This window comes from Oncorhynchus gorbuscha, linkage group LG06 (assembly GCF_021184085.1).
Source record: "Oncorhynchus gorbuscha isolate QuinsamMale2020 ecotype Even-year linkage group LG06, OgorEven_v1.0, whole genome shotgun sequence".
NCBI lineage: Eukaryota > Metazoa > Chordata > Actinopteri > Salmoniformes > Salmonidae > Oncorhynchus > Oncorhynchus gorbuscha.
This window is the reverse complement of record NC_060178.1, coordinates 67,238,136-67,265,614: the sequence shown is the minus strand read 5'-3', so window position 1 is coordinate 67,265,614 and position 27,479 is coordinate 67,238,136. Positions and strand designations below refer to the sequence as shown.

The following is a 27,479-nucleotide window of genomic DNA, read 5'->3' as shown; positions in this document are numbered from 1 at the left end:
AATTGCAATTATTTTGCCGCTGTGGCCAATTTATTGCCTTACCTCCCTAATGTTACTACTTTTGCACACACTGTAAAAGTCTATAGACAATATATAGACTTTTATGTTGTTAAGACTGTTTATCCCATGTGTAGCTCTGTGTTGTTTGTGTCGCACTGCTTTGCTCTATCTTGGCCAGTTTGCAGTTGTAAATGAGGACTTGTTCTCAACTGGCCTACTTGGTTAAATGAAGGTGGGGAAAAAAACATCCAATGAGCCATCAAACATGCAAAGCATCAAATCAAATCAAATCGTTATTTGTCACATACACATGGTTAGCAGATGTTAATGCGAGTGTAGCGAAATGCTTGTGCTTCTAGTTCCGACAATGCAGTTAAACCAACAAGTAATCTAACTAACAATTCCAAAACGACTGTCTTATATACAGTGTAAGGGGATAAAGAATATGTACATAAGGATAAATGAATGACTGATGGTACAGAGCAGCATAGGCAAGATACAGTAGATGGTATCGAGTACAGTATATACATATGAGATGAGTATGTAAACAAAGTGGCATAGTTAAAGTGGCTAGTGATACATGTATTACATAAGGATGCAGTCGATGATATAGAGTACAGTATATACGTATGCATATGAGAAGAATAATGTAGGGTAAGTAACATTATATAAGGTAGCATTGTTTAGTGGCTAGGGATATATTTACATAATTTCCCATCAATTCCCATTATTAAAGTGGCTGGAGTTGGGTCAGTGTCAATGACAGTGTGTTGGCAGCAGCCACTCAATGTTAGTGGTGGCTGTTTAACAGTCTGATGGCCTTGAGATAGAAGCTGTTTTTCAGTCTCTCGGTCCCAGCTTTGATGCACCTGTACTGACCTCGCCTTCTGGATGATAGCGGGGTGAACAGGCAGTGGCTCGGGTGGTTGATGTCCTTGATGATCTTTATGGCCTTCCTGTAACATCGGGTGGTGTAGGTGTCCTGGAGGGCAGGTAGTTTGCCCCCGGTGATGCGTTGTGCAGACTTCACAACCCTCTGGAGAGCCTTACGGTTGAGGGCGGAGCAGTTGCCATACTAGGCAGTGTTACAGCCCACCAGGATGCTCTCGATTGTGCATCTGTAGAAGTTTGTGAGTGCTTTTGGTGACAAGCCGAATTTCTTCAGCCTCTTGAGGTTTGTCTGTGATGTGTATGCCGAGGAACTTAAAACTTGCTACCCTCTCCACTACTGTTCCATCGATGTGGATAGGGGGGTGTTCCCTCTGCTGTTTCCTGAAGTCCACAATCATCTCCTATGTTTTGTTGACGTTGAGTGTGAGGTTATTTTCCTGACACCACACTCCGAGGGCCCTCACCTCCTCCCTGTAGGCCGTCTCGTCGTTGTTGGTAATCAAGCCTACCACTGTTGTGTCGTCCGCAAACTTGATGATTGAGTTGGAGGCGTGCGTGGCCACACAGTCGTGGGTGAACAGGGAGTACAGGAGAGGGCTCAGAACGCACCATTGTGGGACCCCAGTGTTGAGGATCAGCGGGGAGGAGATTGTTTTGCCTACCCTCACCACCTGGGGGCGGCCCGTCAGGAAGTCCAGTACCCAGTTGCACAGGGCAGGGTCGAGACCCAGGGTCTCGAGCTTGATGACGAGCTTGGAAGGTGCTATGGTGTTGAATGCCGAGCTGTAGTCGATGAACAGCATTCTCACATAGGTATTCCTCTTGTCCAGGTGGGTTAGGGCAGTGTGCAGTGTGGTTGAGATTGCATCGTCTGTGGACCTATTTGGGCGGTAAGCAAATTGGAGTGGGTCTAGGGTGTCAGGTAGAGTGGAGGTGATATGGTCCTTGACTAGTCTCTCAAAGCACTTCATGATGACGGAAGTGAGTGCTACGGGGCGGTAGTTGTTTAGCTCAGTTACCTTAGCTTTCTTGGGAACAGGAACAATGGTGGCCCTCTTGCACATGTGGGAACAGCAGACTGGTATAGGGATTGATTGAATATGTCCGTAAACACACCGGGCCAGCTGGTCTATGCATGCTCTGAGGGCACGGCTGGGGATGCTGTCCGGGCCTGCAGCCTTGCGAGGGTTAACACGTTTAAATGTCTTACTCACCTCGGCTGCATTGAAGGAGAGTCCGCATGTTTTTGTTGCAGGCCGTGTCAGTGGCACTGTATTGTTCTCAAAGCGGGCAAAAAAGTTATTTAGTCTGCCTGGGAGCAATTTAATGCTATTTATGAATGTTGTTGACTCCACAATTTGGCAGGTAACTGTATGGCTTGCTTTTGTGGCTGAACACTGTTCTCAGATTATTAAATATTGTGCTTTTGCCGTAAAGCTTTTTTGAAATCTGACACAGCGGTTGCATTAAGAACAAGTTTATCTTTAATTCTATGTAAAACATGTATATTTCATCAAAGTTAATGATGAGTATTTCTGTTATTTGATGTGGCTTTCTGCAATTTCTCCGGATGTTTTGGAGGCATTTCTGAACATGGCGCCAATGTAAACTGAGGTTTCTGGATATAAATATGAACTTGATCGAACAAAACATACATGTATTGTGTAACATTGAGTCCTGGGAGTGTCATCTGATGAAGATCGTCAAAGGTTAGTGATTAATTTTATCTATATTTCTGCTTTTTGTGACACCTCTCTTTGGTTGGAAAATGGCTGAATGCTTTCTGTGACTAGTTACTGACCTAACATAATGAATGATATGTTCTGCTTTCGCCGAAAAGCCTTTTTGAAATCGGACACTGTGGTTGGATTAACGAGAAGTGTATATTTTTAAATGGTGTAAAGTACTTGTATGGTTGAGGAATTTTAAATATGAGATTTCTGTTGTTTTGAATTTGCCAACAAAGGGTATATAACAAAGTATTGAGATAAACTTTTGTTATTGATCAAATACTTATTTTCCACCATAATTTGCAAATAAATTCATTAAAAATCCTACAATGTGATTTTCTGGATTGTTTTTCTCATTTTGTCTGTCATAGTTTAAGTGTACCTATGATGAAAATTACAGGCCTCTCTCATTTTTTCAAGTGGGAGAACTTGCACAATTGGTGGCTGACTAAATACTTTTTGCCCCACTATGTGGTTGAGTGTGGAGCGAAGAGCAGAGCGTAATTTGAGCATATTTAAAATATCCCACTCCAATTGCGCGCTGATACTACTCAACCACAAATCCTGGGCATGCTCTGCCTCATATTTGTCTGTTCCTTGACTGTTGCTGAAAGACATATCCAAGCTAGAGACCTCTATCCCTTATATCAGGAATATATGTACCCGCTCAGAGAAACAAGCCCTTAAATCATCCACGCAGTGGACAAGGGAGGAGCTGCTCTAGGATCAGCTTTATCCATTCAAATCTTACCTTAACAGTACAATTATAGAGATATTACCACCTGTGGCTACAAATATTGAGGCGGATTATTCTAATGCTTACCCAATAAAAAAATCACTAAATCACTGATATTGGCACATCATTGCACACATAAGACATCATGTATTGGGATCATCATATATTGGGATAAAATTACAGACAAGTAGAAAAATGTAACTCAAGTGATTGAACATTAAATGTATTTCAATATGATTCAAATAGGCTTATAGCCTACTGTTTATATTTCAATGCAGTCATCTTGGTTTTCATTTGAAACTACTTTTTTATGCACCACTTGTTTGTATCAATTGCAAAGATGTTCATATTTTTCGTCAGGTTCAGATTAACTATATTATCCCGCCAGGGGGTAATTCATTTGGGCTTAACTCTCTTAAGTATCGGACCCTTTTAAAAACATGTTTTAGCCTAAAATGACATACACAAATCGAATTGCCTGTAGCTCAGGACCTGAACAGTGGGTTAACTGCCTTAATCAGGGGTAGAACAACATATTTTGAATTTGGCAGCTCTGGGATTTGATCTAGCAACCTTTCAGTTACTGGCCAGTCACACTAATCTCAAGGTTACCTGCCAACCCATTTGGTTCTGAATGCCACACTGTCCCATCTCAAAGTAAGTGTCCAGTTGAATTCTCACTTTTAAAAGTTCCTATACCCAAATCATGTTGTTGAGTCCTATACTTGTATTTGTGGCCAAAGCAGACATTTGAGAAAATCCCACTTTAAACTTGTATGTCAAACAGACATGATTGCTATTTCCTCATAGAGGACGATGTCATCATTCTGAGGAGGATGAACAGGTCAATCAGCAGTCTACTCACATTAATATTTTTAATGACCGGTATACGCTCACACCAAAGCTGATTTTTAAAACATACTGTACTTATTATTTTTTTTTAAATTAGAAGGAAAACTATTTAACTTATATTGTAATTAATTATAAGTCACACCTCATAGAAATCTGAAAACACTGGGCAGTTACTTAAAGTATGTAGTCCCACACAACACATGACACCACATCACATCACATATATTTCACTGGATAATTGAACACATATGGGGAGGCGCTTCTCTGTCAAATGTATGGATACTTTGACTAGCTGTGCTATGGGACAGACAAGGCTTTTTGTCCTAACCTGCCTGCGGTGCCTTGTAGACAGACAGGTGCCGTCCTCCTTGGCTGATGACATAATTATCAACCATGCACGCATTTATACACACACACGATAATATTTAAAGATAATATAGTTGGTTAGCGCCAGAGTCTAAATGCTAAGTACAGAAACATACAAAGGTTTTTCTAAAGGTTTGTCTGAAGTAACATTGAACTTCTGTGGACAGCATGATATGAGTTACCTCTGCTACTTAGCACCTGTATATGACTGATGTGATGCCTGTCTGCCTTGCAGGGAGAGGTGAATGTCAGACATAACTATGCTGAGTTCAAGGCTCAGGCCAGCCCTTCAAGTCTCCAGGTACAAATAAAGTCATACATTATGTATGGACATGGATTATCCTTTACTGTGAATGTTTGTGAAGCCTACTATGTGTGTTTTTGTTTGCAGTGATGTAAAGTACTACTTAAGTAGTTTTTTGGGGTATCTGTACTTTTCTTTACTATTTATATTTTTGAGAACTTTTACTTTTCCTTCACTACATTCCTAATGAAAATATTGTAATTTTGACCAAATACATTTTCCCTGAAAACCAAAAGTTTTCATTACCTTTTGAATGCTTAGCCGAAGAGGAAAATAGTCAAATTTTCGAACTTATCAAGAGAACACATGGTCATCCTTACTGCCTCTGGCTTGGCTGACTAATTAAATACAAATGCATCTTTTGTAAATAATCTCAGCATGTTGGAGTGTGAACCTGGCTATTCGTAAATTTTACAAACAAGAAAATGTTGCCGTCTACTTTGCTTAATAAAAGGAATTAAGTGATTTATACTGTTAGGTTCTAATTCTCAGAGTAAAAAATGCAACGGATACTATGAACATTCTGTTAAAAATCGCGCAACATTTCAACGTCCTGCTACTCATGCCAGAAATATAGTATATGCATATGATTAGTATGTGTGGATAGAAAACACTCTGACGTTTCTAAAACTGGTTAAATCACGGCTGTGACTATAACAGAACGTGTGTTTCTTCGAAAAGCCCAAGGAAAACTGATCACCAAAAAGTGGAAAAAATATCAATGCGCCAGTTGCATGTATTGTCTAAAGTTGGATTATAAAAGCATTTTGAAGTGTTTTGTGAAAGTTTATAGGCTATTTTTTTAATTAAAAAAAATGACGTTGCGTTTTGAAACTGTGTTTTTTTCTGGATCACACAGTTTTCATAGATGACCCAATAGTGATGTTTATGGGACATATAGGAGTGCCAACAAAGAAGCTCGTCAAAGGTAATGAATGTTTTATATTTTATTTATGCGTTTTGTGTAGCACCGGCTACGCTAATTATTTTGTTTAGGTCCCCTTCAGGTATTTCATGGTGTTGCATGCTATCAGACAATAGCTTCTCATGCTTTCGCCGAAAAGCATTTTAAAAATCTGACTTGTTGGCTAGATTCACAACGAGTGTAGCTTTAATTCAGTACCCTGCATGTGTGTTTTAATGAACGTTTGAGTTTTAACGAGTGCTATTAGCATTTGGCGTGGCGCATTCGCATTTCCTGATGGCTGGGTGGGACGCAGACGTCTCAGGTGGCGCTAAGAGGTTTAACCAACTTTAATTCTTCCCAGAGGATCAATACAGCTGCATTAGACAAAAACATTTTCACACAAGCATATATACTCCAATTTAGATGCACTTCTCCTTCTCTCCAGCCCTTACATATTTTATGGTTCGACAGGAAGACAAAGTGATGAGGTAATAAACTGTTCCTTCTCCCTTGAGGTGATCTGATTTGACCTCAACCCCCTTGATGCCTAATCCAAAGTTCTCCAGCCTTATCACCTATAGCAATCCTGTGACTGCCTTCCCCTCTACTCAGTACATTCCAAAGCCATCTGGCTCCTACAAATAACCATTAACTTCTGATGTAAAAACCAGTTTCTATCACTCCTCATATATTCTAGTTTTTACCATAATCTAAAAATACGTTTACTTTTACTTTTGATAGTTAAGTATATTTTACCAATTAGATTTAATTTTGGTACTTAAGTATATTTAAAACTTTTAGACTTTTACTCAAGCAGTATTTTCCTGGCTGACTTTCACTTTTACTTGAGTAACTTTCTATAAAGGTATCTATACCTTTATGACAATTGAGTACCTTTTCCACAACTCTGTGTGTGTGTGTGTGTGTGTGTGTGTGTGTGTGTGTGTGTGTGTGTGTGTGTGTGTGTGTGTGTGTGTGTGTGTGTGTGTGTGTGTGTGTGTGTGTGTGTGTGTGTGTGTGTGTGTGTGTGTGTGTGTGTGTGTGTGTGTGTGTGTGTGTGTGTGTGTGTGTGTGTGTGTGTGTGTGTGTGTGTGTGTGTGTGTGTGTGTGTGTGTGTGTGGCCTTCTGTGTATTCCCACACATGTATATGTCTGTTTTAGAACAAAAATGGGAGAAAGAGCAGAGAAAGAGTGTTTTGGAGGCTGGAGAGTAAGACAGAGGACAGAGATTGAGTAAGTGTTTATGTGTGTGGACAAACACATTACAGTATGCATATCAAATCCAGAGACAGCAGTCTTATGTCAAGCAGGGATCAAACTCATTATCTGTATGTTCTTGAACTGATATGCAATACTGATGCAGATCATCTCTCTAAGCAGTTTAAACAAATCAACTGAACATTTTTTCTTCGGTAATTCCTTTTGCATTTTGAGCAACAGTTATTAAGGCCTTCCAGAAGATAGCATTTATATTCACAGGTAATTTATAACTCTTTAATGAGTTGCTAAATGTCTAGATGAGCTAAAGTATGATTAGTGGTACAGGCCCCTAGACAGTACTTTATTTCAGAACAAAGGCCATTAGCAGCACCATGGAAAGTACTGAATCACAGAAACTATACAACAGCTACAGTATGGTCTATAAACATAACAGGACCGAGAATTTCTGTGTTACTCGGTTGAGATATCGCCAAAATTCTCTCTTAATCCTTGTTCGACTGCAGTAAGACTTAAGATTCTTGAGCAGGAATACTGTACTATCAAGGAAACACTTTCTCAAGGGTATTAAAACAAAAATCAGTTGTACTTTATCTCTAAATTTCTCAATAGCAAAGCCTATGTGTTTTCCTGTAGTAATACTGGATACAGACATCACTAGCTGTCTTGGTTTGCTATGCTAACAGCATGTCTAAGAGGCTGGCTCAATAATATGCTGTGGTGGGGTGTTGTTCAGTGGCCCGCTGGGCTGCATGCTAATATCACAGGAGATAGTCAGTGTCATCAACCGAAGAGAAAGACAGATCTGCAATCTTAAAGGTCCCTCTTAGAACAGCTGCATCAAAGAAGGAACAAATAATATCTTACCCTTTTCCTTAACCCTTGGTAGACAAAATAGAACAAAATAACAAACCACCCATGGTCTTGCTCATGTGAGGTTGCTGATAACAGACAATACTCATTCTAGCATGCCCATCTAGTGACAATTATCTTAAAACTGAGCAAAGGACTGAACTAACTAAAAACAAATCATAGGCTATGGGCATGGGATGGTCTCAAAGAGCTTATGCATTTGGCTCACGTTTGGAATGGGGTTATTATAAGCACGTAGACTTAGACAACATTCTTGCTTAGAACAAGTGTGATCCAATAAATGTTTTTGTAATTTGCTCAAAGTACATTGTGTCTGGAATATACTGTCAAAACAAAATGACCATGTTAATAAGTTGCTTCAAGCACTGTGCGTGGAAACAAACGTGTGCAATTAAGCAAGGTTTCACAATGGTTTCAGCTTGGTGTAAGGGTAATACATGATTAATTCATTTTTAACAAGCTATAACACTGCTACTGCATCCGCTTAGGCGAGAGAGAAAAGGGAAGTAATAATATAATAATAATAATATATGCCATTTAGCAGACGCTTTTATCCAAAGCGACTTACAGTCATGTGTGCATACATTCTACGTATGGGTGGTCCCGGGGATCGAAAGCACTACCCTGGCGTTACAAGCGCCATGCTCTACCAACTGAGCTACAGAAGGACCACTTATGAAGGAACTGGAGAACATTAGCATTATGAAGGAACTGGAGAACATCTAGCATTACAAAGGAACTGGAGAACATCTAGCATTACGAAGGAACTGGAGAACATCTAGCATTACGAAGGAACTGGAGAACATCTAGCATTATGAAGGAACTGGAGAACATCTAGCATTAAGAAGGAACTGGAGAACATCTAGCATTACAAAGGAACTAGAGAACATCTAGCTTTATGAAGGAACTGGAGAACATCTAGCATTACAAAGGAACTAGAGAACATCTAGCATTACGAAGGAACTGGACAACATCTAGCATTATGAAGGAACTGGAAAAGTGCTCTAACCTCGCTAGAAGAAAACTACAGAAGAGTTTTGTCCATTTTGGTGTGTCGGGGGAGGCTGAAAAATTCACAAACTAGAGCATGTTTTCCTTAAAACATAATTTCACATTGAATGTTTACCATGGATTACTGGACTTATTGATATATATTTTTTTCTGTTTTATATTCTAAAGTAGAAAGGTACATAGGAGAAAATGAGTCAGGCACGAGAGAGAGAAACGGAAGAGCCAAGAAGGTGGAGGAAACCAGATGAAAGAGTGAACTGAGAGAAACACACCTGAGAGAGAGAAAGCGAGAACAGCTAATAAATATAATTGCTGTGATCATCAAATGACTACGTGAGGAATGGCAAGACTTGGTGTTCTGTGATTTAACTTCTTATGGCTACAGAGGCACTTTTGAGTAGCTTGGATGAAAGGTGCCCAGAGTAAACTGCCTGCTCCTCAGTCCCAATTTGTAATATATGCATCATATTAGTACATTTGCATAGAAAACACTTTGAAGTTTCTAAAACTGTTTGAATGATGTCTGTGAGTATAACAGAACTCATATGTCAGGCAAAAACCTGAGAAGAAATCCAAACAGGAAGTGGGAAATCTGAGGTTGGTCGATTTTCAACCCAGACCCTATTGAATACACAGTGGGATATTGGTTATGTTGCACTTCCTAAGGCTTCCACTAGATGTCAACCGTCTTTAGACATTGGAATTAGGTTTCTACTGTTATGTGGGGCCGGATGAGAGCTCTTTGAGTCAGTGGTCTGGCAAAGAGCCAGGTCCTGGTCATGCACATTTCACATGATAGCGAGCGTGCCTTTGCTTTTCTACAGGCAATGGAATTTTCCGGTTGGAATGTTATTGAAGATTTATGATAAAAGCATCCTAGAGATTGATTCTATACTTAGTTTGAAATGTTTCTACTACCTGTAATATAACTTTTTAAAGTTTTTGTCTAACGTTCGGCTGGACCTGCACAAGCTTTTGGATCTGTGTACTAAATGCCCTAACAAAAGTAGCTACTTTGACATAAATAATGGACATTATCAAACAAATCAAACATTTATTGTGGAACTAGGATTCCTGGGAGTGCATTCTGATGAAGATCATCAAAGGTGAGGGAATATTTATAATGTTATTTCTGATTTCTGTTGACTCCAACATGGCAGATAATAAAAAATAAACAATCTGAGCACCATTCTCAGATTATTGCATGGTTTGCTTTTTTCCGTAAAGTTTTTTTGAAATCTGACACAGCGGTTGCATTAAGGAGAGGTATATCTATATTTCCATGTCTAACAATTGTATTTTCATCGACATTTGTAATGAGTATGTCTCTAAATGATGTGGCTCTCTGCAATATCACCGGATGATTTTGGAACTAGTGAACGTAACGCGCCAATGTATACTGAGATTTGTTTTAGATATAAATATGAACTTTATCAAACAAAACATGCATGTATTCTGTAACATGAAGTCCTATGAGTGTCATCTAATGAAGATAATCAAAGGTTAGTGACTAATTCTATCTCTATTTGTGCTTTTTGTGACTCCTCTCTTTGCCTGGAAAAATGGATGTGTTTTTCTGTGAGTTGGTGGTGACCTAACATAATCATTTGTGGTGCTTTCGCTGTAAAGCCTATTTGAAATTGGTCACTGTGGTGGGATTAACAACAAGATTACCTTTAAAACGGTATAAGATACATGTATTTTTGAGGAATTTTAATTATGAGATTTCTGTTGTTTTGAATTTAGCGCCCTGCACTTTCACTGGCTGTTGTCATATTGATCCCGTTAACAGGATTGCAGCCATAAGACGTTTTTAAAGGATATATTCCCAGCACACAGCTCTCAACCCTCAGCTCTCAGCTCAGGGTAAATGCTGGAGGAAGATAAGCAGCAGGCCTAAGGGAAAGATGCTTATACTGAAGGTCTGCTACAACGGGCCAGGAAAGTAAAGTAGCCTCCCTCTGTATTGTACAGTAGGGATTCACAGGATTGCCAGGGCTTAGAAAAAGCTTACCCCTCCTCTCCTGCAGTAATACAAAATAAATATTCATTGCAGTCCATGGTACCCAGTGGTAAAGACTTCCCACAGTGATGTGTTTGTGAGTTCCATCTAAAAAAAACATTCATTGTGATAAATTAACGTTTCATACAGGGTGAAAATTATTCTTGAAATAGGCCCTAGTTTATATTAGCCTATTAGTTGGTTGACTTGTATTTAAATGGTATATACAGCACATTCATAAAATATTCAGACCCCTTCACTGAAATACCCCATTTACATAAATATTCAGTCACTTTGCTATGAGACTCGGAATTGAGCTCAAGTCTACTGCAGCACATTGTGCCTTAGCTTGTGTCATTGAAATTCTGAGCACAAAATTTTATTTTTTGTAATACTGCAACTATCGTTAATTACAGAAGCCTTACATCACCATGCTTTATGTATTGGCCAGATAATGAGCGGTGCCTGGTTTCCTCCAGACGTGATGCTTCGCATTCTGGCCAAAGTGTTCAATCTTGGTTTCATCAGACCAGAGAATCTTGTTTCACATGGTCTGAAAGTCCTTTAGGCGCCTTTTGACAAATTCCCAGCGGGCTGTCATGTGTCTTTTATTGGGGAGTGGCTTCCGCCTGGCCACTACCTTAAGGCCTGATTGGTGGAGTGCTGCAGAGATGGTTATATATATATATATATATATATATATATATATATATATATATATATATATATATATATATATGCCATTTAGCAGACGCTTTTATCCAAAGCGACTTACAGTCGACTTACAGTCATGTGTGCATACATTCTACGTATGGGTGGTCCCGGGGATCGAACCCACTACCCTGGCATTACAAGCGCCATGCTCTACCAACTGTCCTTCTGGAAGGTTCACCCATAATCCACAGAGGTACTCTGAAGCTCTGTCAGAGTGACCATCGGGTTCTTGGTCACCTCCCTGACCAAGGCCCTTCTCCAAATATGGCTCAGTTTGGCCGGGCGGACAGCTCGAGGAAGAGTCTTGGTGGTTCCAAACTTCTTCCATTTAAAAATGATGGAGGTCACAGTGTTCTTGGGGACCTTCAATGCTGCAGAACTGTTTTGGTACCATTCCCCAGTTATGTGTCTCAACACAATCCTGTCTCAGAGCTCTACGCACAATTCCTTCGACCTCATGGCTTGGTTTTTGCTCTGACATGGACTGTCAACTTTGGAACCTTATATTGATAGGTGTTTGCCTTTCCAAATCATGTCCAATCAATTTAATTTACCACAGGTGGACTCCAATCAAGTTGTAGAAACATCAAGGACAATCATTAGAAACAGGATGCACCTGAGCTCAATATCGAGTCTCATAGCCAAGGGTCTGAATGCTTATGTAAATAAGGTATTTCTGTATTTCTTTTTATTTGTAATAGATTTGCAAACATAAAAACAAACTGTTTTCGCTATGCCATTATGGGGTATTGTGTGTAGATTGATGAGGACCATTTTTATTTATTCCATTTTAGAATTAGGATGTAACATAGCAAAATGTGGAAAAGGGGAAGGGGTCTGAACATTTTCTGAATGCACTGTATACTCCTCATTATATACAGTCTGCATGCGAGGAAAACAGAGCTCCAATGCATGATATTTTACAAACTTCTCTCAACAACCCTTGTCTTCACACATTTTGGTAAATCTTCTCACATTGTGCACAATATCCCAGCTGAGACACAAGCATCAGCAAATATAATTACACAATAATAACTGCTTTAAATAATAGATTGTCAACTCTGGGCCCCCAAAAATTTAATGGAAGCTTGCAGATACATTATTCATCTTCACTGATGATGGGTATACAATGTTTTAAAATATTTATCATGGCCTGATGAGGGAGAATGTGACCTGAGGGGTATACTACGATGCAAGCTAGATCTACTCAGGGATTTCTAAAGCTAGCCAGTTTCAGTTAGCTTCACATTCCAGCTCATGCTTCATCCGTAATAGACGGTGGATATTGCTCATCCGTCTGCTGCTAACTCTAACAGGCTTGTAACTGAGCATGCATTTAGCACGTGGCTCGTCGAACGCATAACTGTTCATTGAGACAATGCTGAAACATCAATACATGGGTGAGTCAGTGTCACATTTACATTTTTAGGTAAATGGTGTGAAATAGGCTCATAGAAGTGGCGTGTTTATTTTTATTATTTATCATTAATGCCCTCTTTGGTGTGCTTTGTTATTCAGTTTATTAAATGTGTAAAGTGATAGGTATTTTAACATGGCTATATTTTTACACACAAAAAAATACATTTGATTAAATTATTTAATCTATCTTCTTCAAATTAAGGGGATGATGGCAATTTTTGCGAGGGAGGGAATCTGATTTCATTAGTACTCAACTCGCGGCTCAGACAACTCAGTTAGCCCTGAGTTAGCATGCCCTGGAGCCGATTATCAGAGTTGACCAATGTTACCTCGCTTACTGCTCTTAAATACAAGTAAAACTAAATGCATGCTCTTCAACCGATCGCTACCTGCACCTACCCGCCTGTCCAACATCAGTACTCTGGACGGCTCTGACTTAGTATACGTGGACAACTACAAATACTTAGGTGTCTGGTTAGACTGTAAACTCTCCTTCCAGACCCATATCAAACATCTCCAATCCAAAGTAAATCTAGAATTGGCTTCTTATTTCGCAACAAAGCATCCTTCACTCATGCTGCCAAACATACTCTTGTAAAACTGACCATCCTACCAATCCCCGACTTTGGCGATGTCATTTACAAAATAGCCTCCAATACCCTACTCAACAAATTGGATGCAGTCTATCACAGTGCAATCCGTTTTGTCACCAAAGCCCCATATACTACCCACCATTGCGACCTGTACGCTCTCGTTGGCTGGCCCTCGCTTCATACTCGTCGCCAAACCCACTGGCTCCATGTCATCTACAAGACCCTGCTAGGTAAAGTCCCCCCTTATCTCAGCTCACTGGTCACCATAGCATCTCCCACCTGTAGCACACGCTCCAGCAGGTATATCTCTCTAGTCACCCCCAAAACCAATTCTTTCTTTGGCCGCCTCTCCTTCCAGTTCTCTGCTGCCAATGACTGGAACAAACTACAAAAATCTCTGAAACTGGAAACACTTATCTCCCTCACGAGCTTTAAGCACCAACTGTCAGAGCAGCTTACAGATTACTGCACCTGTACATAGCCCACCTATAATTTAGCCCAAATAACTACCCCTTTCCCAACTGTATTTAATTTATTTATTTATTTTGCTCCTTTGCACCCCATTATTTTTATTTCTACTTTGAACATTCTTCCATTGCAAAACTACCATTCCAGTGTTTTACTTGCTATATTGTACTTACTTTGCCACCATGGCCTTTTTTGCCTTTACCTCCCTTCTCACCTCATTTGCTCACATTGTATATAGACTTGTTTATACTGTATTATTGAATGTATGTTTGTTTTACTCCATGTGTAACTCAGTGTCGTTGTAATATATAATAATATAATAAAGTATCTGTCGAACTGCTTTGCTTTATCTTGGCCAGGTCGCAATTGTAAATGAGAACTTGTTCTCAACTTGCCTACCTGGTTAAATAAAGGTGAAATAAAAAAATAAAAAAACTCTTCAAACCTGATTCGTAGTGTTAAGGTGTTGTTGTGTTTCTGCTCAACAAACCTATCCATCAGCTTGGCACTCTCACCAGTTATTGGTGTAAATGTAAGGTGTATTGTAAGGTGCATATGGCCATAGTCAAGTATGTGCAGTGCCAGCCCTGGCCATAAGCAACATAAGCGGTCACAGTTATAATTCTGTCATATTGAGATATCTAGCTATAAGTTAAACCTGATCAATCAAATAGTGTCCCCCTGCCAAAAAGTGTCCCCCACTGCGTCACAATGGGATTTGATGAGCTCTAGCTTCTATTGCTAGGGCTGTTGCAAGAACTTGCAAAATTTTTCCCAGATTGCGTAAGGAAACAAAGTGTCTGTTGCTATGCTGGTTGCTTGGCTCTATTTTACCTTGTAAAAAGGAAGGAGGACACGGGCAGGTCTAGCTCTATTTCACCTCATAAGAGCTCACTCAGTCCACACAAAATGATTACCTCAGAATTGCTCTACAAGGAGTTGCTTTAGAGGACGGAAAAGACAACACACTTTCTTTACCATATATTTGTCATTATATAAGTAAATATTGTTAAATATGAAGAAATAATTTAAGCTCTTTTGGACTGACGTTAGTAGCTACTGTACTTAGATACCTCAGCCTGCCTATTCAGCTAGCCAGCTACCGTAGCTGTAACTGTTATTGTAGCTTTCTGTTTGTATGTAGCTTGCACTTCAATGGTATCCCTCAAGAAGATTTTATCTTTCCAACCCTGCGAAGTACTATGAAGGAACCACTGATCTTGACAAGAGGTGCAAGATTCAGAGAACTTCAGGGTAAAGTTAAGCAGTTAACTTCTATTAGATAAATGGATGGATTTAGCTATGTACAACCATTTTAATCGAGCTAACGTATGCTAACCCCATTCCGTACAAATGCAACCACGGCATTCAAACGAGGCTGGAAAGATAACTAATGGGACTGGAGTGACTGTGTTGACATCAAAATCTGGGGTGTGAACTACGTTTCTATTCAAACGTTGATTGTCATGGTAATGGCTTTATAGTATTGGTAAAAAGTTTTTAAAAAACTGCCCCCTCCGACACTGTACGTTACATCGTGACGTGTCATGGCATAACGTACAGCATGCATAAAGCAACTAATTCTGAGTTACAGCCTCTCTCCACCTGGTGTAGCACTTCTCTCACCGTTTAAAAACAAGAAAGGGACAGGGACAGGTAAGGGGGGAAACCTAGTCATTTTTTGCGTCATCACTCCAAGCTATCATGACTCTCAAAAGCCGCTGTTTACTTCTGAAGATCACTTTAGCATCCTCCCTAAAAACCCAATTCAAATTCGACACAAACTTTCAAATAGATATGTTATATTATATAAACTCTTTATAGTGTTTTATTTACATTTTAGAGGCGATAAGGTGATAAATTGGACAGATTGAGTGAAAAAATATGTTTCCCCACACGACATCTCTCCTTCTCACTATCAAGCAATAGGTTTAGCTTCCCACCCACCATTTAAAAAAAGCCCCGACGGAGCTCATTGCCTTCTTGAATCATGCAGAGATGGGCATGATGATGGGCTCGTCATTGATTTTGTTGGAAAGGGGAGAACTTGTGCTTTACAATGGTATTGATATCACAGTTGATCTGGAAGCATTACGTTTTTTCGGCGCTAAAATAAGGTTAATTGTACGGACCAGCGCGATGTACAAAAGACTGTCAGGAATGGAGTAAATAGAATGGTATCAAGCAAGTTGTTTCCATGTGGTTGATACAATTCCATTGACTCAATTTCAGCCATTAGTATGTGAATGGGTAGGTGTAAGCAATTATGGTAATTCCAAATGCCCTTAACTAGGTGTTTTTGCTAGACAGACACAGAGAGAGAAGGGGTAGGGGGATGTATGCTGTGTTGACAAAGATGTATGCTGGCCGTTGGAGTGCATGATTGCCAAAATCAACCTACGCTTCTTCTGACAGGGAATTGTCAAGGAGGTGGACAGCTGGGCAATTTAAACAAGCTTTTGTTTATCAATCACATTCTGTTATATCTGAAGTTATTATGATTTCAATGAATGTCAAATCAAAGAGCACACAATGTTTCAATTTGTGACTTTTTGCTTAAAAGTCAGTACCCTGTCTAGCCTGTCAGATGTTTGAAGACTGTGGCACTGGAGTTGAAGCCCATCAAAGTTGTTTCACTATGGCACATGATTGGTAAGTGTCCCAATTAAAATTTTGACCTGATAAGTTGTTTTGTATTGGTTGCAATATTTGACCACAGCAGAGTCAGTATCCTTACAAATATGAATATCTTTATACTGTATAACACAGATACTGGTAAGAATAAAGTAATCTTCCTTCTAACACTTTAATATTATCGGACCCTTCACGAAATCCAGGAATAGCAACAGCAGGTGTCTGACGGCGACCGATCATTTTACCAAGTGGGTGAAGGCAATACCCATTAAGGTCAGTAAATAAAGGGCACGTGCTTAAATCTAAATTATAAAGGGTCCTTGGAACCAAAAGTAGATTTTGTTGTGTATGACACTCATCAAGAACGAAACTGGCGAGGCCACCTTCAAGACGATGATGGACATCTTCAACAGCCACGTTTCTCATGAGGTTTCTCATGAGGTCATCTTGAGTGAGCGAGGTCATGAACGCTGGAACAAGGTGCGGATGTTATACATTATAATCTGCTACCAATGATTTGTTTAACTTATTTTTTACAATTTGTTTTTGTTTTTCCATGGTACATAATCAGACATCACTTTCCTTACCCCTACAGCTTTGGTGAATGGACCAACCAGTCCCTCAACACTGCCAAGGGCATGTCCCTTGATTGTTACCAAGAAGGGTGGGAGAACCACCTGAAAGTAATTATCTTTGCACACAGCAGCTGTTGACTGAGGTTTTGATTTTGTTTTATTAGGATCTCTTTTAGTCCTCATTTGGACTAATCTTCCAAGAGTCCTTAAACATTAAATTGCAATTTATAATATGATCACATTGTCACATATAACACACTGTTACAAACAGACGTAATACACTGACATATTGACCAGGTAAATACTTGAGCAGTCTAAAAAGATTGATTGATTATTAATCTACCATAGTCCAGCACAACTTTCCTATGTATTATATTTAAATGGTTTTAAAGTATTGTTTGAATTTATATATTGAAAGGTTCATGGTTTGCTCAGATAAATTATTACGTTTCTTTATTGCTCTAAATCTAAATGTTATTTGGCCTATTACTCTTTTCTGTCTGGATAACACATAGATGGTGGACAATCTATTCCTCGTATTTACTGAATATCTGTCTCTTACCAACTGAATACTGTTGTGAATAGAGTTTGGCCGTTTTAAATTGTGTAAAGAAATCAGCCAAGACCTCAGAAAATAAATTCTAGACCTCCACAAGTCTGGTTCATCCTTGGGAGCAATTTCCAAATGCCTGAAGGTACCACTTTCATCTGTACAAACAATAGAACGCAAGTATAAAGACCATGGGACCATGCAGCCTTCAGGAAGGAGACACGTTCTGTCTCCTAGAGATGAATGTACTTTGGTCAAAAAGTGAAAATCAATCCCGGAGCAACAGCAAAGGACCTTGTGAAAATGCTGGAGGAAACAGGTACAAAAGTATCTATATCATCAGTAAAACTAGTCCTATATCGACATAACTCATGCTACCAAACATACCCTCGTAAAACTGACCATCCTACCGATCCTCGACTTCGGCGATATCATTTACAAAATAGCCTCCAACACCCTACTCAATACATTGGATGCAGTCTATCACAGTGCCATCCATTTTGTCACCAAAGCCCCATATACTACCCACCCCTGCGACCTGTACACTCTCGTTGGCTGGCCCTGGCATCATACTCGTCGCCAAACCCACTGGCTCCAGGTCATCTACAAGACCCTGCTAGGTAAAGTCCCCCCTTATCTCAGCTTGCTGGTTACCATAGCAACACCCACCTGTAGCACGCGCTCCAGCAGGTATATCTCTCTGGTCATCCCCAAAACCAATTCTTCCCTTGGCCACCACTCCTTCCAGTTCTCTGCTGCCAATGACTGGAACGAACTACACAAATCTCTGAAACTGGAAACACTTATCTCCCTCACTAGCTTTAAGCACCAGCTGTCAGAGCAGATCACAGATTTTTTTAAATTGTACCTTTATTTAACTAGGCAAGTCAGTTAAGAACAAATTCTTATTTTCAATGATGGCGTAGGAAGAGTGGGTTAACTGCCTGTTCAGTGGCAGAACAACAGATTTGTACCAGCTTGGAGATTTGAACTTGCAACCTTCCGGTTTCTAGTCCAACGCTCTAACCACTAGGCTGCCCTGCACCTGTACATAGCCCATCTATAATTTAGCCCAAACTACTACCTCTTCCCCTACTGTATGTATTTATTTAGCTTTGCACCCCACTATTTATATTTCTACTTCACACATTCTTCCACTGCAAATCTACCATTCCAGTGTTTCACTTGCTATATTATATTTACTTCGCCACCATGGCCTTATTTTGCCTTTACCTCCCTTATCTCACCTCATTTGCTCACATCGGATATAGACTTATTTTTCTACTGTATTACTGACTGTTTGTTTTACTCCACGTGTAACTGTAACTGTGTTGTTGTATTTGTCGAACTGCTTTGCTTTATCTTGGCCAGGACGCAATTGTAAATAAGAACTTGTTCTCAACTTGCCTACCTGGTTAAATAAAGGTGAAATAAATCAAATTAAATTAAAATAACTGTTCAGCAAGGAATAAGCCACTGCTTCAAAACCTCCATAAAAAAAGCCACACTACTGTTTGCAACTGTACATGTGGGAAAAGATAGGGGAAAAAATAAAAAACAATAACAATGATGACCCTTATTATGTTTGGAGGACAAGGGGGGGGGTTTGCAAGCCGAAGAACACCATCCCAACCTTGAAGCACGGGGGTGGCAGCATCATGTTGTGAGGGTGCTTTGCTGACTCAGACCTGACTTAGTTACACCAGCTCTGTCAGGAGGAATGGGACAGAATTCACCCAACTTATTGTGGAAGGCTACCTAAAACGTTTGACCCAAGTTAAACAATTTAAAAGCAATGCTACCAAATACTAATTGAGTGTATGTAAACTTCTAACCCACTGGGAATGTGATGAAAGAAATAAAAACTGAAATAAAAAATTATCTCTGCTATTACTCTGACATTTCACATTCTTAAAATAAAGTGGTGATCCTAACTCACTTAAGGCATGGGAATTTGTACCAGGATTAAATGTCAGGATTTGTGAAAAAACTGAGTTTAAATGTATTTGGCTAAGGTGTATGTAAACTTCTGACTTCAACTGTATACAATGCAATTGTATTTCAAATTATTGCATATACTGTAGTCTTTCAAATTTTTGATTACTTAGTTTTCAGAAATATCAGAAAAAGCTGTTGCGCAGCAACTCACTGTCTTCCTGAAGACAAAACAATGTATTCAAAATGCTTCAGTCTGGTTTTAGACCCCATCATAGCACTGAGACTGCACTTGTGAAGGTGGTAAATTACCTTTTGATATCATCGATCACCACATTCTTTTGGAGAGATTGGAAACCCAAATTGGTCTACACGGACAAGTTCTGGCCTGGTTTAGATCTTATCTGTTGGAAAGATATCAGTTTGTCTCTGTGAATGGTTTGTCCTCTGACAAATCAACTGTAAATTTCGGTGTTCCTCAAGGTTCCGTTTTAGGACCACTATTGTTTTCACTATATATTTTACCTCTTGGGGATGTCAATCGAAAACATGATGTTAACTTTCACTGCTATGCGGATGACACACAGCTGTACATTTCAATGAAACATGGTGAAGCCACTAGAAGCCTGTGTTTCAGACATAAGGAAGTGGATGGCTACAAACTTTCTACTTTTAAACTCGGACAAAACAGAGATGCTTGTTCTGGGTCACAAGAAACAAAGAGATCTTCTGTTGAATCTGACAATTAATCTTAATGGTTGTACAGTCGTCTCAAATAAAACTGTGAAGGACCTCGGCGTTACTCTGGACCCTGATCTCTCTTTTGATGAACATATCAAGACTGTTTCAAGGACAGCTTTTTTCCTTCTACGTAACATTGCAAAAATCTGAAACTTTCTGTCCAAAAATGATGCAGAAAAATGAATCCATGCTTTTGTTACTTCTTGGTTAGACTACTGCAATGCTCTACTTTCCGGCTACCCGGATAAATCACTAAATAAACTTCAGTTAGTGCTAAATATGGCTGCTAGAATCCTGATCATATTACTCCAGTGCTAGCCTCCCTACACTGGCTTCCTGTCAAGGCAAGGGCTGATATCAAGGTTTAACTGCTAACCTACAAAGCTTTACATGGGCTTGCTCCTAACTATCTCTCTGATTTGGTCCTGTCGTACATACCTACACGTACGCTACGGTCACAAGACGCATGCCTCCTAATTGTCTCTAGAATTTCTAAGCAAACAGCTGGAGGCAGGGCTTTTTCCTATAGATCTCCATTTTTATGGAATGGTCTGCCTACCCATGTGAGAGACGCAAACTCGGTATCAACCTTTAAGTCTTTACTGAAGACTCATCTCTTCAGTGGGTCATATGATTGAGTGTAGTCTGGCCCAGGAGTGTGAAGGTGAACGGAAAGGCTCTGGGGCAACCCTTGCTGTCTCTGCCTGGCCGGTTCCCCTCTTTCCACTGGGATTCTCTGCCTCTTACCCTATTACAGTGGCTGAGTCACTGGCTTACTGGTGCTCTTTCATGCCGTCCTTAGGAGGGGTGCCCAGGAGTGTGAAGGTGAACGGAAAGGCTCTGGAGCAACCCTTGCTGTCTCTGCCTGGCCGGTTCCCCTCTTTCCACTGGGATTCTCTGCCTCTTACCCTATTACAGTGGCTGAGTCACTGGCTTACTGGTGCTCTTTCATGCCGTCCTTAGGAGGGGTGCCCAGGAGTGTGAAGGTGAACGGAAAGGCTCTGGAGCAACCCTTGCTGTCTCTGCCTGGCCGGTTCCCCTCTTTCCACTGGGATTCTCTGCCTCTTACCCTATTACAGTGGCTGAGTCACTGGCTTACTGGTGCTCTTTCATGACGTCCTTAGGAGGGGTGCAGACACAGACACAGACACTTGAGTGGGTTGAGTCACTGATGTGATCTTCCTGTCTGGGTTGGCGCTCCCCCTTGGGTTGTGCCGTGGCGGAGATCTTTGTGGGCTATACTCGGCCTCGTCTCAGGATGGTAAGTTGGTGGTTGAATATATGCCTCTAGTGGTGTGGGGGCTGTGCTTTGGAAAAGTGGGTCGTGTTATATCCTTCCTGTTTGGCCCTTTCCAGGGGTGTCATTGGATGGGGCCACAGTGTCTCCTGACCCCTCCTGTCTCAGCCTCCAGTATTTATGCTGCAGTAGTTTATGTGTCGGGGAGCTAGGGTCAGTTTGTTATTTCTGGAGTACTTCTCCTGTCCTATCCTGTGTCCTGTGTGAATTTAAGTATGCCATCTCTAATTCTCTCTTTCTCTCTTTCTTTCTCTCTCTCTCTCGGAGGACCTGAGCCCTAGGACAATGCCTCAGGACTACCTGGCATGATGACTCTTTGCTGTCCCCAGTCCACCTGGCCGTGCTGCTGCTCCAGTTTCAACTGTTCTGCCTGTGATTATTATTATTTGACCATGCTGGTCATTTATGAACATTTGAACATCTTGGCCATGTTCTGTTATTATCTCCACCCGGCAGGCACAGCCAGAAGAGGACTGGCCACCCCATATAGCCTGGTTCCTCTCTAGGTTTCTTCCTAGGTTGTGGCCTTTTTAGGGAGTTTTTCCTAGCCACCATGCTTCTACACCTGCATTGCTTGCTGTTTGGGGTTTTAGGATGGGTTTCTGTACAGCACTTTGAGATATCAGCTGATGTACGAAGGGCTATATAAATACATTTGATTTGTTGTTGTTTGTCTATTGCCATTTTCGTATAACATACTTTCAGATCACTGATACCCAACCTGATGTGGTGGAAGTTGTCGAGCCAGATCAGATGCCAGATCAGATGCCTTCGAGGACCACCTTCATTCACAGACTGAGAAGGATGTGGAGGTTTTTGACCAGGTAAAATGATTGTAAATGAATTTTCCGGCCCTCCAACGGATATGCAAGAAATGTATTTGTGACATGAAATATAATTGCATTTATTCCTGTTATCAATCAAGGTGAGACTGAACATTGACATGGCGCAGGAGAAACAGAAGGAGAGCTATTGGAGCAGAATCAAGAAGGGGACCAAGTGCTACAACATCCGGGTGAATTACTCAGTTTGGAAGGACGAAAGGAAGGCTAAACCTGGGAAACCTCGTTGCTCTTTCACTCCTATCTGGGGTCACCATCTGTTAACCAGTTGAAGCTATGGGGGCGCTATTTCATTATTGGATAAAAAGACGTGCCTGTTTTAAGCGCAATATTTTGTCACGAAAAGATGCTCGACTATGCATGGAATTGACAGCCTTGGAAAGACAAAACTCTGACGTCTCCAAAACTGCAAAGGTATTATCTGTGAGTGCCCCAGAACTAATGCTACAGGCAAAACCAGGATGAAACTTCAAACAGGAAATGAACAGGATTTTTGACGCTGTGTTTACTAACATCTCCTTATATGGCTGTGAATATGCTGTGAACGAGCTTATGCGTTCTGCCGTTCATCCAAGATGTCTGCAGCATTGTATATATATATATATTTGTAGGCATCTCATTGGAAGATTGGCCATAAGAGACTACATTTGCCAGGGGGCCGTCCGGTGTCCTTTGTTTAAAATCGGTGCGCAATTGTCAGTAACACTCATTTTGCCATGGGACACAGACAGGAAAGCACACTTCCAGGAACGATACCACATTGAAGAGATATGTGAAAAACACCTTGAGGATTGGTTCTAAACAACATTTGCCATGTTTCAGTCGATATTATGGAGTTAATTTGGAAAAAAGTTTGGCGTCTGGATAACTGAATTTTCTGTTTTTTTTGGTAGCCAAACGTGATGCACCAAACGGACCGATTTCTCCTGCACAAAATATATTTCAGGAAAAACTGAACATTTGCTATCTAACTGAGAGTCTCCTCATTGAAAACATCCGAAGTTCTTCAAAGGTAAATGATTTATTGAATGTTTTTGCTGGTTTTTGTGAAAATGTGGCCTGCTTAATGCTAAATGCTAAATGCTAAATGCTAAATGCTAAATGCTAAATGCTAAATGCTAAATGCTAACGCTAAATGCTAAATGCTAGTTTGATATGGTAGAGAAGCATATTTTTAGAAAATCTGAGATGAAAGTGTTGTTAACAAAAGGCTAAGCTTGAGAGCAAATAGATTCATTTAATTTCATTTGCGATTTTCATGAATAGTTAACGTTGCGTTATGGTAATGAGCTTGAGGCTGTAATCACGATACCGGATCCAGGATGGCTCGACACAAGAAGTTAAGGTGAATATAAAAAATCTCAGATAACAACTATTTGCTTTTGCACACAAAATAACCTGAGGATAGGTGTAGTATCCCTAACACTGATAATTTTGTCTTTGTCTTCCTAGGGTTACCTCGGGGGCCAACAATCTTCTCCAGTTGGAGCAGTTGGACGGTCGACCACTGAAAGCACTGGCACCCTAAACGTTGGTGAAGCCCAAAAGACAACGTATGTTAACAAAGTCAGATGTTCTGCGTTGATGGGCAGGTCTGTCTCACTGTCTTGTGTGTTCTGTGGTAGGCTTGAATTAATCACATTCACCCCAGCTTTGTATTCTGTGTTAGTAGGCAAGTCAGCATTGTCGAAATCAAAACCCAACCCTCAAGTCATGACGAACTCACTTACAAAACTCTGTTTTGGACGAGACTTACAAAATCATTCTATTTACACCTTATTGTGAAATTTGACAATAGATTGTTCCGGACTAATATCAACACCACATAGGAGGTTTTCTATCAATTTGTTTATTGGCTTCTGTTGCGCTTCCAAACTGCAAAATGTTCTGTCCGCCCCATGGCACAATGTGTAGAATAGCATGAAATGTGTTTTTTTAACTGCAACATTTTCTCTACGTCCCATAGCAAAATGCGTAGAATTGGAGGAAATTCACTTTAAAACCTTTTTTCTTTCCGCCACCAAGAGGGGGACCACTAAAATGTTTTAGTGTTAGTGTGTGTGGGAGTGCAAGCATGAGTGTGTATTTATTTGTTTGTGTTACCTGTACTCCACTTCAGTGAAGATGGGGATCCTGGAGGGCTGGAGAACAGTGATCTCCACCAGGGTCCGGTTCTCCTTCACTAGCTCTCCATCGTCAAAGGCTATCACCACCAACTGAGAACACACATAAGCACATGCATTACTAATTCGCCATCTATTCTGCACATATGTAGGGCATGAAAACTAATAACAGGAGAGGTTGGAAAGGGGACTAAAAGATCTGGGAACCAAGCTTCAACCCACCCAGAGAACGTGTATGAATCTATCGATCCAACATTCTTGCAAGAGAGAGAGAGAGAGACTTATTAGAACCTAATATCACTCAGCACCTGCTCCTAGTGCTTACTGCCAAGGTTATGCTGAGCTAAGTTTACCTCCTGTGGGAGTGTGTGTATGAATTGTATCATTTCAGGAACTTAATATACAGGTACACCGTGGTTTAGTCACAAGTGGAGTCTGTATAATAGCCTGAAGAATAAAAATATGATGAAGGCTTTGCTAGGGGGCGAATCACCAAATTACTTTCGACCTGTGGCCCTAATGCCCCTTCTGGCCAAATGCATGGAAAGGGTTGTCAGTAAGCTCCTTACCCTGTCCATAGAAGATCAACTGGACGTTACAGTTTGCCTACAAGGCACAAAGCGGGACTGAGGATGCTACCCTGACCTTGGTGAAAATGGTGGCTAGTCACCTGCAACATGCAAAATCCTATGCACAGATTTGATTTAATGATTTTAGTTCAAAATTCAATACAATGCAAATACACACACTGCTGAAACGACTACTGAGAGAGGTTTCCATCCGCTTCAGAATGCCCATGGCCAAGAAGAAAGTGTTCAAACATTAATTTGTTCTTTGTGCTGTTGGACTACTAAATGCAATGTAAATTGTATCAGTATGTACTTATCTATCCAGTGCAGTTGGGACAGTGGTCAGTTGTGAGTGAATGTATCAATGTCCTCTATGTTTTTAATGTATACAATATGATGGACTGACTGGTTTAAATGTGTATGATGTGAGAATGTATGTGAATGTGATCCCTTTATTGTAAGGTGATGCCAAAGAAAACTGTCCATCCTGAATGGACAATCAAGTTTAATTATATTATATTTTAGTCTATTCTATTCTAATCATGAAATTATGAAAAATATTAATAACAAAAAAAATCTGTTATAGCCAATCAGTTGTGTTGTGACAAGGCAGGGTTGTTATACAGAAGATAGCCCTATTTGGTAAAAGACCAAGTCCATATTATGGCAAGAACAGTTCAAATAAGCAAAGAGATACGACAGTCCATCATTACTTTAAGACATGAAGGTCAGTCAATACGGAAAATGTCAAGAACTTTCTTCAAGTGCAGTCGCAAAAACCATCAAGTGCTATAATGAAATTGCCTCTCATGAGGACCGCCACAGGAAAGGAAGACCCAGAGTTACCTTTGCTGCAAAGGATAAGTTCATGAGTAAACTGAGTAAACTGCCTGCTACTCAGGCCCAAAAGCTAGAATATGCATATAAGTAGTGGATGTGGATAGAAAACACTCTGAAGTTTTTAAAAGTGTTTGAATGATGTCTGACTATAACAGAAATCATATGGCAGGCAAAAACCTGAGAAACAAATCCAACCGGGAAGTGGGAAATCTGAGGTTTGTAGGTTTTCAAGTCTTTGCCTAACCAATATACAGTGTCTATGGGGTCATATTGCACTTTCTAAGGATTCCACTAGATGTCAACAATCTTTAGAACCTTGTTTCAGGCTTCTACTGTGAAGGGGAGAGAATAAGAGCTGTTTGAGTCAGAGATCTAGCAGAATGTCATGTCAGGTGTGTGGCCGTGAGAGTTAGCTGCGTTCCTTTTAATTTCTAAAGACAAAGGACTTGTCCGGGTGAAACATTATTGAAGATTTATGTTAAAAACATCATAAAGATTGATTCTATACATCGTTTGACATGTTTCTACGAACTATAATATAACTTTTAGATTTTTCATCTGAACTAATTGCTCGCGCACTGTGCATTTGGATTACTGGGCTAAACGCGCAAACAAAAAGGAGGTATTTGGACATAAATGATGGACTTTATCGAACAAAACAAACATTTATTATGGAACTGGGTTTCCTGGGAGTGCATTCCAATGAAGATCATCAAAGGTAAGTGAATATTTATAATGCTATTTCTGAGTTTTGTGACACCTCTCTTTCTTTGGAAAATGGCTGTATGTTTTTCTGTGACTTGGCACTGACCTAACATAATCACAAGGTGTGCTTTCGCCGTAAAGCCTTTTTGAAGTCATACACTGTGCCTGGATTAACAAGATGTTTATCTTTAAAATGGTGTATAATACTTGTATGTTTGAGGAATTTGAATTATGAGATTTCTGTTGTTTTGAATTTGGCGCCCTGCAATTTCTCTGGCTGTTGGTTACGTGAGACGCTAGCATCCCACATATCCCAGAGAGGTTTTATTAACAGCCTCAAAAATTGCAGCCCAAATAAATGCTTCACAGAGTTCAAGTAACAGACACATCTCAACATCAACTGTTCAGTGGAGACCGCGTGAATCAGGTCATCATGGCTGAATTGATGCAAAGAAACCACTACGAAGTACACCAATAATAAGAATAGACTTTCTTGGGCCAAGAAACACGAGCAAGGGACTATAACCAAAGAATATGATCTCGGGAGGTAGTGCGATTGGCTTTTGATGGTGAGATATTCCAACA

General features: G+C 40.2%; 1 protein-coding gene across 2 annotated transcripts in view; it reads right to left on the bottom strand.

Annotated features, from left to right (window-relative positions):
* The window catches only part of LOC124038254 (protocadherin-15-like), a 275,775-nt gene that overhangs the window by 53,049 nt on the left and 195,247 nt on the right, over window positions 1-27,479 (bottom strand). For both annotated transcript variants that reach the window (XM_046353882.1, XM_046353881.1), the window contains exon 23: window positions 24,761-24,873. In XM_046353882.1, the coding sequence (XP_046209838.1) occupies window positions 24,761-24,873 (113 nt within the window). The remainder of the gene's footprint in view (window positions 1-24,760; window positions 24,874-27,479) is intronic.